This window comes from Hemiscyllium ocellatum, chromosome 11 (genome assembly GCF_020745735.1).
Source record: "Hemiscyllium ocellatum isolate sHemOce1 chromosome 11, sHemOce1.pat.X.cur, whole genome shotgun sequence".
Lineage (NCBI taxonomy): Eukaryota > Metazoa > Chordata > Chondrichthyes > Orectolobiformes > Hemiscylliidae > Hemiscyllium > Hemiscyllium ocellatum.
Window position 1 is genome coordinate 47,804,490 of NC_083411.1, and position 14,268 is coordinate 47,818,757.

Below are 14,268 nucleotides of genomic sequence, written 5' to 3' on the forward strand. Positions count from 1 at the left end.
GATCTAAAGATGCACCAGCGAGAGTTGGCTTTAACTGGATTCTTAAAGAATGACCATGGAACACATCTTCCAGAAGATATGGTGAGTCTTTTTGTAAAAGATGGGAATACATTCATGTAAACTCTTGAGAGGTGCTGATGATTTTCAGGATTTTGATTGTTGTAGATTGAAGAGATTTTCTATTGGGGTCAATATCTCCACAAACCACTGAGAATTTTTTTAAAATGTGAAGCAATGCAATGTTTCTGTAGTGGGTGAAAACCATACTTTTATATTCAATTTCACTCGGACAAAGTCTGATATCTGAGTTGGCCATTTCCTCTCTTTTCCCCAGGCTACCACCAATGAACATGTGGGTGAAAGTGACGAGAATGTGGAGCGAGGTAACTGGTCCTCGAAGGCGGACTATCTTCTCTCGATAATTGGTTATGCTGTGGGTCTGGGCAATGTCTGTCGATTTCCTTTCCTGGCTTACAGAAATGGAGGAGGTACTGTAAATAAATCCAAAATACAGGGCAAGGAACAGAAGAGCTCGACATTATCAGAAAATGTGCAAGAAAACATCTCTTTCTCAATCAGCATGATGAGATCTTTTATACTTTCCAAGAGAGCAGGCAGGATATCAGTTCAAATTTTAACCTGATTAGAAAACCAAAAGAAAATGTGTTATTTACTTCATAAATGAACCTGGTAAATATTACCTAGACAGATCTAGGTAATTGTAGGTCACCATTTGTGTGCTAGTTAGTGTAGCCGTTGAATATATACCATTCTTTGCTTCTTGACCATTCCCACAATCGTGTTGGAGATAATATTTGGGCCAAATTATGCTGTGGCAAGGCATCTGGAAGGTTCTTGTTGTGCAGTGGTAGTGTCCATACCTTGGGGCAAGGAGGTTGTACAATGACACATCTGAACAGGTTGATCAAAATTATCTATCCTATGTGTTAATAAATGATTTAAGAGCATCCGCAATTGGTTAACTTATCCTTCAGGTTGAACTGAGTTGATAATTACGTAGAACAGGAATGTGGGATCTGAATGGACAGGGAAAGAAATGGGATATCTCCTTCATCATCAAAGTGAAGGTTTGTGAAGTAAACTGAATAACATAGAAAGGAAATATTCATTTAAATAGGTGGAGTCAAAACCAAAGCAGGTACAGAAGAAATCAAGACATAAAAAGGATTGGATTATGAAAGAGCAAAAGAAAAGACACAACAGAAGAGAATAATCATTATAACGATTATAAGATGGGTTATATCGGGGCTGTGTCTTGAATTTCAGGTGAATGAAGATCAAGTGACCTGTCCCAAACTTGATCTGGATTAATTGATTGATACAGATTAGAATTAGGCCCTTTAACCTTTCAGACAATGGCAGCAGCGTCTGTGCTCACAGTGAGACTCTGAGTCTCCAGCCTCCCAAGAAGGTGTTGAGTACATTAGGTTATAAACAACTATGTTTTCAGTTGTCCCTTTCATTGAGTTATGGCATTATGCAGCATGGAAACAGACCCTTCGGTCTAACTAGTCCACACCAACATATTCCCAAACTAAAGTAATACTGCCTGCCTGAGCTTGGCCCATACATCTCCAAACCTTTCCTATTTATGTACTTATCCAAATGTCTTTTAAACATTGTAACTGTCCCAACTTCCAGCTGGAAAAGAATTGGACTCTCCAGGATATCCAAGCAAAATTTCTACCTGCATACAAGGCCTGTGTGATTCATGCTGCAAGGGAGACAGGATTTGAGAGGAGAAGATTTCATAGAAAGCCATTATTGGGTTGACTTGCAAGTTTTCCCCTAAAAAATATCACTGAACATCACAGACATGGTCAGTTTGCGAGAATATAAAAGGAGAGAGAGAAGTAACTCTTGAAGGAGTGTAGACTGTTGTATTTTTCATTCATTCATAATGTAGTTGAATAAACGCCTGGTTCTTTTGTTTTGTTGATTTGTATTTGGTTGCTGAGTAAACTTGTAATTACACCATTTAGCTGTTGTGTCAATATGAATTGATCTGTTTAATTCCTCAAACAAGATGCAGGGCAGAAAGCTGTTGCTGTAGCCATTTTACTTACATTGTTTGGGTGTTCAACAAAGCACTTAAATGATGACATTTAAATTTATTTCATTGCATTGAATGTATGATTGGTGTATTCATTCATAACTTTAATAAAGTTTTATTTTAACATTACCTTAATTTAAATACGTATTCATCATTTCCCATTGTCTGTTGAAGTCGCTTGTCAATTTTTCTTACACATGATTGTTACCTATGTTTTTTAAACCCAATTGTTTCATCTAGTTATGAGTTTTTTGATGTTAGTCACACTGCAATCCAGCTTTCAGACTGAATGTGTGTCTGGAATAAAGAAGCAATCAAAAAACTGCAATCATAAAGTGATCATTCCAACACTTTTACAATCAAATATCATTTCCTTTCCCATATTTTCCAGGTGCATTCCTGATTCCCTACGTTCTCATGCTGACACTTGCTGGGATACCAATGTTTTTCTTGGAAACTTCCTTTGGGCAGTTTGCCAGCCTCGGACCCATTGCAGTGTGGAAAGCTGTGCCAATATTACAAGGTGGCTATCTGTTGAACAAATGTTATTTATTTATGATAATAAATGGTATATTATAACTAATAATTAAAGTTACATGCAATCTGATTGATAGTAGACTTTTAAAAAGTCCAATGTTTCTACCTCATCAATGAGTGAATTGTTTTATTTTCTTATAGTTTTGGCCAGATGTCAAGAGAATGCTCAGTCTTCCGTTTCATTGTGAGCATGGTTTTATAATTTTTCCAAAGGAGTTACTAATTAAAAGACGAGTGTTTTTTTAACTCATTTGATTTTGATGCAATTGGTGGCTCATCAGCCATTGAATGGATTTGGTGGAGATGGATAAATACTTTCCATTGATTTTAACAAATTTCTCTTGGTTGACTATGAATACACGGAACATAGAACAGTACAGCACAGTAGAGCACAGTGCAGGCCTTTCAGCCCTTGATGTTGTGCCGACCTTTAGTCCTACTCTAAGATCAAACTAACCTATATATCGTTTAATGTGCCTATCCAAGTGTCGCTTAAATGTCACTAATGTATCTGACTCTATTACCACCTTGGTGCATTCCATACATTCACCACTCTCTGTGTAAAGAACCTACCTCTGACATTTCCCCTGAACCTTTCTTCAATCACCTTAAAATTATGCCCCTTGTGATAGCCATTTATGCCCTGTCTCTGACTAATAGAACATAGAACAGTAGAGCATAGTATAGGCCCTTCGAAGTTTGCTGGCAAAGCAAATATTTGTTGGCCACCTCTCATTGGCATGCCCTGGTGTGTTAAGTTGGGAAGTATATTTAATATTAAGCTAGTGAGAACAAACCATTTGAACTCAGCTAAATGCTCCAGAGTTCAAAGTAGTTGGACTAGTTAGGTGTCTCAATCTTTGAGGGAGGGGGCATGCAAGACCCACCAATGCAAGGCCCTTTAGAGGACCAGTACATTACACAAGGACCCATGCATTGTACAGGGCATGGGCCTACAGATTTCATAAATCCTGGCCATCCATTTCAAAACAGTTTCTACTCTACTGTTGTTAGAATACTGAATGGACTCAAAAGCTCTTAGCATTTGCCTTTACCTGTGTGTGTTTTTTTTTGGTTTTACTGCTGTTTATCTACTATTTACTTATCTATGCTATTTAACAATGCGATCTGTCTGTATTACTTACAAGACAAAGCTTTTCACTGTGCTGCGGCACATGTGACAATAAATCCAATTCAATTCCTAATGCATTGGCTCCCTAAGTGCTGTACAACTCCTTGCTTTCGACAATATTGATCACTTCATGCAACACCCAATACTTTTGTACACAGACGTCAGTAAAAGAATAAGGATGTTGATCAAGAGGAGAATTGCTGTCATTGGATCCCATTGCTTTGTATACATTTTGTTCATTTCAGTTCCATATGATGCATGAGATTGTCGACATAAATATTGATCCATAGTACATCCTGTATAGATATGAACTTAAGCCTCCCAGAGACACAGTCACATATGGGGCTAGGCAGAGACTCAAACAAACAGATATGTTTATGCAAATGTAAGAATTTAAATACGGTACTGTGTCACCCATGACCTGTGTAAGGTTTTTCTTTCCTTTCCCTCCCTCTACAAAGTCAGTGTTGTCCCAGGTTCTGCAGCTGGGTGGAGGGGCCCTGCTCTAAAATGTGCTAATGGCTGCACACACAGATGGCCTCACAGAGTCATAGGAATCAAGAGCACAGGAAAAAAGCCCTTTGGCTCATTGTGTCTGCATCAGTCAAAAACAGCTATTAACCCTTGTTAATTTTAGTTCTAGTGGTTAGTACTGTTGCCTCAGTGCCAGGGAATCCGGTTCGATACTACCGTCAGGTGACTGTGTGGAGTTCTCTCCATGTCTGCGTGGGTATCCTCCAGGCGCTCTAGTTTCCTCCCATATTACAAAGATGTGTCTGTTAAATGGATTGGAAATGCTAAATTGCCCTGTTGAGTTCAGGGTTGTACTTGCAAGGTATGTTAGCCATGGGAAATGCAGAGTTACGGGGTTAGAGTAGGGGGATGGGCCTGGGAATGCTCTTCAGAGGGTAGGTGGGGACTTGATGGGCTAAGTGGCCTGCTTCCACACTGTAAGAATTCTAATCCCATTTTCTGCGCTTTGACTCTATGACTTAGTCCATAGCCTTGTATCTTTTGGCACCACAACTGCATATCTAAAAACTTCTTAAATATTATGAGGCCTTCTCCCTGCAGGCAGTGAGTTCCAGATCCTTAGCATCCTCTGAGTGAAATAGTTTTTTTTTTCTCACATCTCCTCTATACCTTCTTTGCCTTACCTTAAATCTACGCCCCTGGTCATTGATCCCTCCATCAAAGGGAGAAGTTTCTTCCTGTCTACCCTATGTACGCCCTCATAATTTTATAAATCTCAATCCTATTCCTTCTTAAATTCCTCTGTTCTTAGGAAAACAACCCTAGTCTGTCCAATCACTCTTCATAACTGAAACTCTCCAGCTGAGGCAACATCTTGATAAATCTCCTCTGTGCCCTCTCACGTGCTATCACATCCCTCCGACAATGTGGATTCCAGAACTGCATGCAATGCTATAACTGTGGCTATAATTGTTTCGTACAGTTCCAGCATAACCTCCCGGCTCTTATACTCTATGCCTCAACTAATCAAGGTGAGAATGCCATATGCCAGCGTAACCAATTTATTCACCTGTCCTGATGCCTTAAGGCTTTAGTGGGCATGTACAATAAAATCCCTCTGATCCTCAGTACTTGCCAGGGTCCTACATTCATCATATATTCCCTGCTTTGTTTGTCCTAACAATTAATTCAAGACAATCAGTTGTTCATGTGACCTGGACATTGCAGTAGTTTAAGAAGACAGCTCACCACACTTTCTCCAGGCTATTCAGGAATGCACAAAGAATGCTGGCTTGACCAGGGGTGTCAAAATCCCATGAATGATGAATAAATATGCTGTATTATGGTTTGAGTCCATTGGAGTTAATAATGAGTCAGCTGCTGCAGTGAAGAAAGGGAAATAAATCTGTAGTGCAGATCCCTCTATCTTGTAGGATCTCCTATCCCATGTGTCCAAAGTTCTGTCGGCTAAAAATTCATATGATGATCTATGAACTGAAACACATGACTGTAAGTCAGCATCATCCTTGAATTGAGGGACAGGTAGGAAATTCATCTTAGCTTTAAGCACAAAACCAAATTTGCTAAAACTTCGAGTCGGGTTTAGAGATTAGCCAGAGGTGGAAATAATGATTAAGGAATGGAGTTCGTGTCAGGAATAAAAAAAAGGTTTGGGGAGAGACATTTTATCACAGATTTGGTGAAACTGAATATAGTTTATTACTTTGAAAAGCCACTCTTCAGTACGTGGTAGAGATAGAAGTCCGATATATGGAATTTTAGCTTGGAATCATAAGAAAAATGGAAGTTGATTCTATGGATTTTCTCCAGCCTCTCCCTGACTGGATCTGCAAGCTTGTGATGAACTGGGCCAGATGTTTTCTGGTGCTTTGAAAAATCTTTTGTATCTGGAATATTGTGGTATCTTGTTTGTAACTAGCTGGCTTAAAAAAGTGTGCTTTGGGCCTAGATTACCGAATGAATATAGGAAAATAACAAAAATGAATTCGCATTGCAGAGATTAATGTTTTACTGATTCCGAACAAAGACATTTGCTTAGTTATCCAGCTGAATCTGCTTGAAATCTACCTTATTGAACTTGTATTCCTTCATTCTATTTTAAGGTGTGGGGATTACAATGGTGCTTTCATCGACATTTGCCAACATTTCTTACTCCTGCATCCTCGCCTCCAGTCTGTACTACTTGTTTGCTTCCTTCCAATCACCTCTGCCATGGACAGACTGCTTCAGCTGGTGGGGAGCAGATGAAACATGCAGCAGGACTCCCAAAGGTACAAGGCTCACATTTACTGGGGGAATTGTAGACCCTGATTATTGATTGTTCATTCTGTTTAAAAGGTGAAGGAAGAAAATATTGTCAGTACTTTCACTGGCTATCTTCATTTTGATATTACAGCAGCAAAGTTGGATAACGGTGATTTACATGTGTGAGTGTTTGAACTTTCAGGATACTGGATAGTCTAAATCTTTATTGAAAGTAAATTAGCTTGAGTGCCAATCTGTTGCATACTGATAACATTTTACTTTAAACTGGCATGTCTTTTTCTGTATATACCTGTCTGCTTATTGTTTCATTTTATGTTTTACGCTTTCAACTCTTTATTTCGTCTTTCGCCTGTTTGACTCCTACTTTCAACACCGTGTACATTGTGTGTTTCACACTTTTACCACTTGGTTCTGTGTTTCTTCCCAGCCAGAATCTCATCCTTTTCCTGTTTGTATAAGATTCTTCCTTTCTGTTTTCCATCTCCTCATGATTTTGTCACTCATTCTTTCAGTGTCTTACAAAGATTGTCGCTATTTCTGACACTTTGCATTAAAATAACACATCATTTTAGTCTTCTAAATCTCTTAGAAATGAAGAAACCATCTTATTTGTCTCTTGGAGAGTGTCCTTGGATGTGTGCATTTATGATAAAAGATTAAGTGCTTATGCCTGAATTTGATTTAAAAACAACTCCAATACATAAATACTCAGAACATCTGCTGGGTTCAAGTTCTAGTGCAAATATTGGAATGTACTGACATGCAAACTATCCCATACAATGTTAACAGTCTGGTCACTTTTCTCACTTGGACAGGTGCCTCAGGCTAGGGATGTAACTCAGCCAAATCGATAGAGTTCCAATTGTTACCTCTCTTCGGCCTTGCTAGAACCACATTCCAGAAAGAATGTTAATAAGATGTGCATGATTCACGGAAAATTATAAAACAAAGCAATTAAAATATCTTAGTTCCTTGCAGCATTAATGAGATTAAATTTGATATAATCTGACTACCTGAACTGTAGACAAAACCTTGGAAACACTATTAGAGATGCAGTGTAATAAAAGGGATGAGGCTGATTCAGGCAGGGTGAAGCTCCAGTCCTAATTATCTGATTAGAAGTGACTGCTTTGTTCTTAATGAAGGGTAATTCTAAAACAAGTTTTATGCAATCTAGACCCACTCTGCAATCTCACTCTGAATGATGGATATTTTGAAATCGTTAATACGACATGGCTGCAGACAAACAATGAAACTTGTCCGAATGGATCTGAAATCTCCATTCCTCACCAGGGTCCTAGTGAGCAATACTGGGAGTAAGTATATTGCTGCAGAGAGCTGCACCTATAACCTGCATAGCTGGGCCAGTAACTCCTCTTGAGATGGTTGTTTGGTAAATGCCCTTGTTTAATGGACATAAAATTATTTGATATTGCTAGAGGTACAATTTACATTGTACACCTCTTGCAAAATGATATAACAACAGAGGCCCATTCCTGAGCTTATACTCTCCCGGATGCATATATTTGTCAATTATGCAGCAATACCTATATTCATCACTCTTATCCATTTATATCCATTAATTAAAGTGATTCTTCTTGAAATCAAATGATTCCAGTTACCCCTTTAAGCAGCCGACCTGGGGATTGAACTGACGGGTTTCCATTGTGATTAAAATGCTCATGGAGATACACATTCAGAAGTCCTGCCCTAGAATATGGCACTTATCATTTTTCACACCAGGGATTTGGGCCGAGGGTGATTAATGAGGATTCATTCCAATTTGTATAGGCATACTTCAGAGAGGTGACTGCATCTACGAAGGTACAGCTGCCTCAGGCCTGATATGACTCATGGACTCATGGACCGACCAAAACACAACTTATACTCTTCTGTCTAGTTAGGGGAATTTTTGAGTATTCTTAGAAAGGTGAATTATCCTTTTTGGTAAGCTCCCTAGGCACCCTTAGGGGGGTTTGGTATACTTTTGGAGAGGCAACTGCCCTTTGGGATTGCTAAAATTAGACTTGAATGTGGGAAGAAATGCATAAACTCTTTCAAAAGGATATGTCAACTCCATTGTCAAGAAAATTGGTCAATCTTTCAAGGTATTAAAAACACATGCCCTCTAATTAATTGAAGCAAAACTGTCTACAGTGCTTAACAAAAATGTACTTGATCTTGACATAGGATTGAGGGTTATCAGAACAGAATTGGTGCTAATTTCACAACCATTCATTATTACAATGTGATGCCAGTTCACAGTTTGATTGACAGTGAGGTCATCATGAATTCCAGTGTATGTATTCATAAGGAATGAAAGGCAGTAAGATGTATTCTCAATGAAGGCATTTCTTTTGAAATAGCAATTAAATTAATGGTCAATGAAAAATTTCTTTAATCTTCACAAGTGTCCTGAGTTCTGCCCATGGTGAATATTGGACAAGTTGGTAGGTTTAAACAGAAAATGTCTATTGATGTCACAGAGGCTATAGGTTGGCATGGAGGATATGAGGAGACAATGGAGACTGCAGATGCAGGATAAATCACAGTTGATAAAGTGTGACCCTGAAAAAGGCACTGCAGGTCAGGCAACACCTGAGGAACAAGAGGATCAACATTTTGGGCAGGACCCTTCTTCAGGGCTGAGGAGGGGGAAGGGTGTTGAGAGATAAATGGGGAGGGGGGGTTAGGGCGAGGAGAAACTGAGGCAATGTGGTTGAAAGAAGAAGGTGATAGTGATAGGTTGTGGGAAGGGTGGAGCAGAGATGAGAATGAGGTGGGGTGTGTTGAATCTGGGATGGGATGGAGGGAGGGGAGATTTGGAAACAGGTGAGTTTAATGTTTATACCGTATGGATGTAGGCTCATGAAATGGAAGATGAGGTATTCCTCTTCCAGTTTGCAGATGGCCTTGTGTGGCTTCTTCCTCCTCTCCAGTCCTGAAAAAGGGACCTGCCCAAAACATCGACTCTCTTGCTCCTCGGATGCTGCCTGACCTGCTGTGCCTTTTCCAGCACCACAATTTATCAACTATGGAGGATATTAGGGCTATTGGTTATGTATTATGAAGAATAGGTTAGCATGGGGGAGAATGAGGACCCATGACACTGGTAATGGCATGAGATAATGTGTTGGCATGGATAGCGCATGGGGAGTAAACTGGGGTGAAGGGGTATAAGACAAGATGGCCGAGGTGCTGTTTTTTGATTTATTGTTAATTCAATGATTTGACAAAGTATCAGTGCACAAAGGTCAGACATTTGTCCACTTTGCCTCTGCAGTAACAGCCTCTGGGTTGTTTCTCAGATCACCCATTTTCATCTGCTCAACTACATACCATCAGTTTCCATCTGCTAACACCTTTCCCTTCCAACAGAATGAAAATCTGCCATCCTAGAGTATTTACACATCCTGACTCTGTAGTCCTTGTAACAATACTATTGCTTAAAGAAGTTGTTTTATCCTTTTGTTTTAAAGTCAGAGATGTTGAGGTGCCCAGTGAAAACTCAGTGAATTGCAGGTGAAACAATCTGTTTTGTTGAATATGCCTTTTCCCAAGTGTGTGTCTATGGAATGTTACTATATTGGAATAGTTACTGTTTAGTTGCTAACTAATCTTTTATTGTGTTACGTTTTCCAATAGTCATGATTTGGAGATGCCAGTGTTGGACTGGGGTGTACAAAGTTAAAAATCACACAACACCAGGTTATAGTCCAACAGGTTTAATTGGAAGCACATTGCTTTTGGAGCGATGCTCCATCAGGTGATAATGGAGGGCTCAATCTTAACACACAGAATTTAAAGCAAACATTTACAGTGTGATGTAACTGAAATTACACATTGAAAAATTGATTGTTAAGCCTTTCATCTGTTAGAATACAATGATAGTTTCACTTCTTTCATGTGTAAATCACAAAACCTTTTTTTAAAAAATGTTGCATTCTCAGGTTATCTGTTAACAATGGTGATAGCTGGACAATATGTTGAAGGTGTTAGCCCCCTGTGTTCTCTGTCTATGCCATGATGTTTAGATTGATCTTAATCTAAAAGGTGAGATAATGGAGTTTTACATAAATTCATGCAGTTTTTGAGCTCAGAGTTCTACATGAATGCATGCAGTTTTTCAGCAAAGTACAATGTAACCCTGCAAATTTGTACTTGCAGGGTTACATTGTACTTTGCTCAAAAACTGTATGAATATATGTAAAACTCCATTATCTCTCTTTTTAGATTAAAATGTGTTTGCTATAAATTCTGTGTGTTAAGATTGAGCCCTCCACTATCACCTGATGAAGGAGAGTCGCTCCGAAAGCTAGTGTGCTTCCAATTAAACCTGTTGGACTATAACCTGGTGTTGTGTGATTTTAAACGTTTTCCAATAGAGTTACAACCAAGCTAATTATTTTCTTTTTTTCTCTTTCGTTGTATTTTAGCTATAGTGTAAGAATAAATTGTGTTTTGTTTACCGTTGAGTAGTTTGACCAATCAAATTATATCAGGAATACAAAACACCTTGGATTTACTTTGAAAATAAGAAAGAGTTAGGGTCTAGGCTACCTTCTTAATCTATTCTGGGGGGTTTTGGTCTGGCCCATAACATCCTGAACTGGGATCAAATATTTGAGGCTACAGTGACTACACAGATAGTTTCAATAGTATAATGTGCAGCAGTTAACGAAGCTGTCAGAACCCCATCAAATCAAATCAGTTCTCTTGTAAATCACTCACTGTTTAAATAATATCATATCTTTAGAAAGTCAGGAGACACGGAGAAAGTTCATAAGTTTAATCACAACTCAACATATTAATTCATTTCTAAACGTTTAACTGGTTGTCTTTATGTTGGTTAACTGTTAAATCTGTTTTTATTTGACTGTCAGCTTCTGTGTGTTTGTCATTGTGTGAATTAAATACTATGCTGACAGACAATGTTTTTAGTTATCATTTTCTTTAGTAAAGGAGTTTTACGACGATCCAGTTCAATGGATGAGACTGGGGAGATAGTCTGGTATTTAGCCCTCTGTCTGCTTCTGGTCCGATTGATGGTGGGGGCAGCGTTATCGAAGGGAATCAAATCATCAGGGAAGGTAAATGATTGGTGATGAATAGAATTAAAACTAGTGACAAGGTACAGATTTCTGTGACAATAAAACTAGAATTTATAAATGATTTATGAAGTGGCTGGTTAATCTCTGTGATGACGTTAATAATGTTTGTTTGGGGAGTTGGAGATCCATAATTCGTCAATACTTTAGGCCTGAGGGAGATCTGAAGATCTTTCACCTGAGGGAAAGAACAGCAGCAATTCCTCCCAAACCCCTGCAATGTCTCCCTCATTCTGAGGGTTTCAGTCCCTGGGGCAGAGATGCTGGGGGAATTTCCAATTGCTGTGGAAGACTGTGCAGAACTGGACAGATTAGGGTCAGGTTTTATTTGAATAAAATGAGATTTGTCTGGACAACGAGAATGGGAAAGAAACCCAGGCTATTAAAGTGAGGAATGAATTCTGTTCTTTTTTTTTCTATTAAATCTGATGTTTTACTGAATATGAGAAATAAATGAGATATGATTATATTATTAAAATTCTGTCACGATAGAGCATATCAATGTTAAATATTCCCTTTGTGCATTATTATTCCTTCAATAACATTGTTTCACTCTCTGCACTGATTACAATCCAATCCTATATATTTTCCATTGATTTGGACTCAATACCGTAAATGTTGTACCAGCCTATATAGGAAAATCTAAAAAAATTATTCTCCATGGTTAGGTGGTTTACTTCACTGCAACATTCCCATATGTGGCTTTGACTATACTCCTGATCCGAGGGCTGACACTGGAGGGAGCCTCTAAAGGAATTGAATTCTACATCGGAAGCCAGTCAGACTTCTCCAAACTGGCTGATGCTCAGGTAATTAGAACAAAGTATTTTTTTTTCTTTTTCTTAGTTTTTTAGTAGTCTTGTTGGGAATTCAGAATACTGGGAATGGAGGTAAGGGAAGTTAAATGTTCCTCCTGCAGAAGTGCACCCAATCCCAGCTCCTCGAAAACCTGGTTAGGGAACTGGAGCTGGAGCTGGATGAACCTCAGATTATTCGGGAGGCAGAGAAGGTTATTGAAAGGAGCTATAAGGAGATAGACACACCTAAGGTAACAGAAGAAGGTAGATAGGTGACCGTCAGGGGGCAGGACGGGAAACAGTGAGGAAGTGTAAGCATCTCCTATGGCTGTCCACCTTAACAGCAGGTATAGCATTTTGGATACTGTTGGTGGGGGGTAAGTGCTGACTTACCAGGGGTAAGCAATGGGACACAGGTCTCTGGCACAGAGTCTGTCCCTGTTGCTCAGAAGGAAAGGGGCGAGAGGAACAGAACACTAATCATTGGGGACAGATAGGAGGTTCTGTGGGAATGAGAGAGACTCACAGTTGATATGTTGTCTCCCAGATGCCAGGGTTCACGATCTGATCATGTTTTCGGGATTCTTGAAGCGGAGGGGGAATAACTCCAAGTCGTGGTCCACAAAGGCACCAATGACATAGGTCGGAAGAGATATGGGGATTTAAGGCAGAAATTCAGGGAGGTGGGGTGGAAACTTAGAGCTAGAACAAACATAGTTGTTATCTCTGGTTTGTTGCCCGTGCCATGTGCAAGCGAGGCAAGGAATAGGGAGAGAGAAGAGTTGAACACATGGCTACTGGGATGGTGCAGGAGGGAGGGTTTCAGAAACCTGGATAATTGGGATTCTTTCTAGGGTAGGTGGGACCTTGGGACCTCTACAAACAGGACGATCTTCATCTGAACCAGAGGAGTGCCAATATTCTGGGGGAGGGGATGGGGGAGTTGTGGGGGGGTGGGGGGGGGGGGGGTTGGGGGAAGGTGGGAGGTGGGATATTTGCTAATGCTCTTTGGGTGGGATTAAACTAATTCAGCAGGAGGATAAGAAACTAAATTGTCATTTGAGTATACAGGAGGTTGAGAGTAATGAGGTCAGAAACAAGGTTTCAAGGTCTTAAGAGGGCACTGACAAGCAAGAAGTTGGTTTGAAATGTGTCTACCTCAACGCCAGGAACATCCAGAATAAGGTGGGTGAACTTTCAGGTTGGGTTGGTACCTGGGATTTCAATGTTGTGGCCATTTCAGAGACATGGGTGGAGCAAGGACAGGAATGGTTATTGAAGGTTCTGAGACTTAGAGAGAGAGAATGGTAAAAGGAGGCAGGGTGAAGCATTGTTAGTCAAGGACAGTATAACGGTTGCAGAAAGGACGCCTGAGGACTCATCTTCCGATGTAGTATGGGCTGTGGTTAGAAACAGGTAAGGAGAGATCACCCTGTTGGGAGATTTCTTTGGCCTCCAAATAGTTCCAGAGATGTAGAGGATAGGATAGCAAAGATGATTCTCGATAGGAGCGACAGTGATAGGGTAGTTGTTGTGGGGGATTTTAGCTTTCTAAATATTGACTGGAAATACTATAGTTCAAGTACTTTAGATGGCTCAGTTTTTGTTTGATGTATGCAAAAGGATTTCCTGACACAGTATGCAGACAGGCCAACAAGGGGCATAGCTACATTAGATTTGGTACTGGTTAATGAACCTGGCCAGGTGTTAGATTTGGACGTAGGTGAGCACTTTGGTGATAGTGACCACAATTCTGTTATGTTTACTTTAGTGATGGGAAGGGATAGGTATAAACCATAGTGCAAAAGTTACAGCTGTGGGAAAGGTAATTACAATGCGATTAGGCAAGTTTTAAGATGC

General features: G+C 39.7%; 1 protein-coding gene across 1 annotated transcript in view; it reads left to right on the forward strand.

Moving 5' to 3' along the window:
- Window positions 1-340: 340 nt before the first annotated feature.
- Window positions 341-14,268, forward strand: part of LOC132820329 (sodium- and chloride-dependent neutral and basic amino acid transporter B(0+)-like) — a 34,689-nt gene continuing 20,761 nt past the window's right edge. Inside the window, exons 1-6 of the mRNA XM_060832352.1 lie at window positions 341-488; window positions 2,466-2,597; window positions 6,341-6,508; window positions 7,681-7,819; window positions 11,461-11,593; window positions 12,280-12,420. Coding sequence (XP_060688335.1) covers window positions 2,492-2,597; window positions 6,341-6,508; window positions 7,681-7,819; window positions 11,461-11,593; window positions 12,280-12,420 — 687 coding nt within the window. The 5' untranslated portion in view covers window positions 341-488; window positions 2,466-2,491. The remainder of the gene's footprint in view (window positions 489-2,465; window positions 2,598-6,340; window positions 6,509-7,680; window positions 7,820-11,460; window positions 11,594-12,279; window positions 12,421-14,268) is intronic.